Genomic DNA, 3,893 nt, shown 5'->3' with positions numbered 1-3,893 from the left:
TTTAAAGTTTTTAACATATTTGACCCCTGTGACCTTGAAAATGGGTGAAGGTCATTCATTTTAACAAACTTTGTAGCCCTTCATCCCAGTTTGCTTCTGGCCAAATATCAACACCCTAGGCCTTTTGGTTATTAAGAAGAAGTCGTTTAAAGTAAAATATTGACGGCGGACGGACGACGGACGCCGCGCCACGGCATAAGCTCACTTGGCACTTTGTGCCAAGTGAGCTAAAAATGGCGGCCGTGGCGGCCAAATTGTATTTCTGATTGACCCGAAAAATAACAGCACTTTGTCAGGACCATGAGTCGATCATTCCTACCAACTTTCAGTTCAATCGGCCCAGCAGAACTTGACTTTTAAGTTTGAAATGTAAAATGTCAACGGACGACGGACGAAAACGGATAGCAATAGGTCACTTGAGCTAAAGCTCAGGTGACCTAAAAATACAGAAAAATTTGCCCAAAACTTACCCTCCTATCAAACGTACCTTTTCTACATTTGTCCAGAATTCGCGGACCTGTTTGGCAATCTGTCCAGCTATCCTCTTGAGTTTCTGTGCCTCCTCCTTTTCTGCTCTGATCTCCTTTTGCTCCAGGTCCTGGAAATACTTGGACACCATCTTGGCCACCTGGTTCAATGTTCAAAACAACTCTAATCAACTACTGACTATTACATAATACAATCAGTTATTTGATTTTCATTTTCTTATAATATCCAATGTTCAGCCAATAATGATCAAAATCATAAAAATGTTAATGTATTGTAGCCAGCCAATAGGAAACTGGTCAGTCTAAGACGAGAGTGACCAGGGCAAAATGCTGCTTTTATGTCCGAGTTACATTAGCACCACAGACACTACAGACAAGCCACTTGGTGACTCTATGTCTCGGCTAGTAATTAATAACTAGGCATTAGGCTGGCAGGGGTTTGCCAGCACTTTTGAGCAAGGGCCCTTAAAGCAGAAATTGGGGAAAATATCAACATTTCGCACAAATTAGGAAAATATCATAATATTAGGAAAATATCATAATTTGTAAAAAAAATCCAAACAAGAGTACAGAGAGTTGATTTTGTATACGCCCGTCCAATGCCATAAGTGTTATATACTTTCTCACATTGAAATAAGATCTGCATCATTCAAAGAGTGGTTAGCCGACATACTATAACAAGAGGCCCATTGGCCTTAACGGTCACCTGATATATTTATACAGAGAGTTGATTTTGTTTTTATCATGAACAGAAATATTATTCAAAGTGACAAAAAACAATAAAACCACCTTATTCAATATCTAGCATACAGATTTCAGACTAAAAAGTATTGGAAACTAGCACCTTCGATTCTAAACAAGGAAAATGAAAAATTTTAGCACACCGACTCCTTTGAGCCCCACCCTACAGCCCTTGGGGGTAGGGCTGGCTCAAAATTTTCAAAGTATCAAACTGTCAACTCAAGGTTATAATTCCAATCAAGTTATTACCATGTAATATTCAAAGTATCATTTGCCATTATAAATCATAATAAATTTTGCCCCCCTCCTTCCCCAGGGGGTAAACGTGAGACCCTAGGGTCATAAACCTTAAGACCCTTCCATCTATGAAGAATATTTGATTCTACCATATCTGGGTCTTGAGAAGAAGATTTTTGAAATTTGACCCCTTTTGGCCCCGCCCCTCAGGCCCTTGGGGGCTTGGGACTGAACTGGCCACTATTTTTGTTGACCTTTGTCCATGGAAGGTCACTGCAAAATTTCATTGAAATTGGTTCCGGGGTTTTGGAGAAGAAGTCGAAAATGTAAATTGTTTACGGACGCACGCCGGACGACGTCGGACAAAAGGCGATCGCAATAGGTCACTTGAGTCTCATGTGACCTAAAAATGTAGGAGAAAATCTCCGGATAAAATAATCAAATACTGAAATGAACAAAGGGCAATAACTTTTGCAAAAATTGTCGAACCAAAATTCTTTTCAAGGAAACAACAACATATCATGATTATTTAGCCTACTAAGTTTCAAAGAAATCTGTCGAAGAATGTAGGAGAAGATCTCCGGACAAAAAATCAAATACTGAAATGAACAAACGGCAATAACTTTTGCAAAAATTGTTGCATCCAATTTTTTATATGGGAAACACAATTTCATATCACACTTATAATGTATACAAAGTTTCAAAGAGATCCGTTGAAAAATGTAGGAGGAGATTGCCGGACAAAAATCAAATACTGAAATGAACAAAGGGCAATAACTTTTGAAAAAATTGTTGAATGAAAATTCTTTTAAGGGAGACCACTTCATATCTTGATTATAATGTATACCAAGTTTCAAAGAGATCGGTCAAAAAACGTAGGAGGAGATTGCCGGACAAACAAAAGTTTGCACCGGACGGACAACGCCATACCATAATACTCCCGTCAAATTTGACGGGCGGATAAAAACTAAATTTAGTTTGAAGCATGGACTTAATAGACATCCGTGCTCCCTGCAAATATATACAAAATTTGAAGTCCATTCATAAACAGCAACTAAAATATGCTGGGAAAACCTGTATTGCACTGTCTTTTGGGGACTTTTTGCATCGTTCGAACTTGTCTTTTAAATAAGCATTTATAATTTCCAGTAATTTGAACAGGATTGACAATATTTAATTTAGGTTATCCGACGTTTACCCTACCCACAAATAATCCAGATTTGACAGGTAGTTTCTAATTACAATCCACTTTACACTTGATCCACTGCAGTACTAGATCTGTCAACTTTTACTTAACTTTTTCCGGACAGTTTGTTAGCTAATAAATAGCATGCATAATCACATTTTTGCATTCTTCATTTATAAATGGCAGTATCACACTGGTCGATTCATGGCAGACCAAACCAAACATCAGGAGATAATATAAATTGTAGCCAGCCAATAGGAAACTGGTTAGTCTAAGACGAGAGTTACCAGGGCAAAATGCTGCTTTTATGTCCGAGTTACATTAGCACCACAGACAACACTACAGACAAGCGACTTTGTGACTATGTCTCGGCTAGTACTTAATAACTAGGCATTAGGCTGACAGGGGTTTGCCAGCACTTTTGAGCAAGGGCCCTTAAAGCAGAAATTGGGGAAAATATCAAAATTTGGCACAAATTAGGAAAATATCATATTTTGGAAAAAAAACCTGAAAAAACTAAATTTAGTTTGAGGCATGGACTTAACCCTAAGGCTGCTTCATTGATTTCTATGTAAACGGACACCACTGCTGAATTAATTATTGAAATTTATTTTAATTTACTTGATTTTTCAAATGTGCATAACTTGGAAAATATTTGTTATATGTGAAAAAAAGTTATATGAAAATTGTTCGTTTTTGTCTCTAGTTTATATTAACGTTTTCAATTCTTAAGTTGCTTCAGTATTCATGTACAGGTGGTAATAAAAGTAAGAAAATGTGAAACTTTTAATTAATTGGATTTAAGCAAGAGGAAGATCATTTTAAAATTATTTTCGTCCGTAAATGTGATTGGCAAATGATAACAGAGATTATAAACTTCATTTTTGACATAAGACGCTGTATATTTACACGGAGATTCTCAGGTAAAAAGGTCAGGTATTTCGTCAAGAATTGCATGTGATTTGCTACAGGTTTCAGGTCGCCATTAAATAAATTTACTGTCACAGTCGGCATATAGATATATCTTAGCTACGGTCTAGTTTATGATTAAATCACCGATAAAAAGTTTGAAGAAATAAATCGGCTCAAAACGTATCAATGTCAATGTTCAATTCGGCCTCACCTGCAGACGACATGTGCGCCTCGGTCCGCCGATATTTTCCTGTTTGCGTAGAGCACAAAGCCGTTTACTGGAAAGTTACATATTATGTAACACCGAAGTATTTCCACATCAACCATGC

At 37.2% G+C, this 3,893-nt stretch overlaps 1 protein-coding gene across 2 annotated transcripts in view; it reads right to left on the bottom strand.

The window, feature by feature from the left end:
* Positions 1-3,893, bottom strand: part of LOC110455353 (helicase domino-like) — a 105,071-nt gene that overhangs the window by 78,914 nt on the left and 22,264 nt on the right. For both annotated transcript variants that reach the window (XM_021505434.1, XM_021505435.1), the window contains one exon: positions 488-628. In XM_021505434.1, coding sequence (XP_021361109.1) covers positions 488-628 — 141 coding nt within the window. The remainder of the gene's footprint in view (positions 1-487; positions 629-3,893) is intronic.

Source organism: Mizuhopecten yessoensis, unplaced genomic scaffold (assembly GCF_002113885.1).
Source record: "Mizuhopecten yessoensis strain PY_sf001 unplaced genomic scaffold, ASM211388v2 scaffold8205, whole genome shotgun sequence".
Lineage (NCBI taxonomy): Eukaryota > Metazoa > Mollusca > Bivalvia > Pectinida > Pectinidae > Mizuhopecten > Mizuhopecten yessoensis.
The sequence above is the reverse complement of the archived record's forward strand: the minus strand, read 5'-3'. Positions and strand labels throughout refer to the sequence as shown.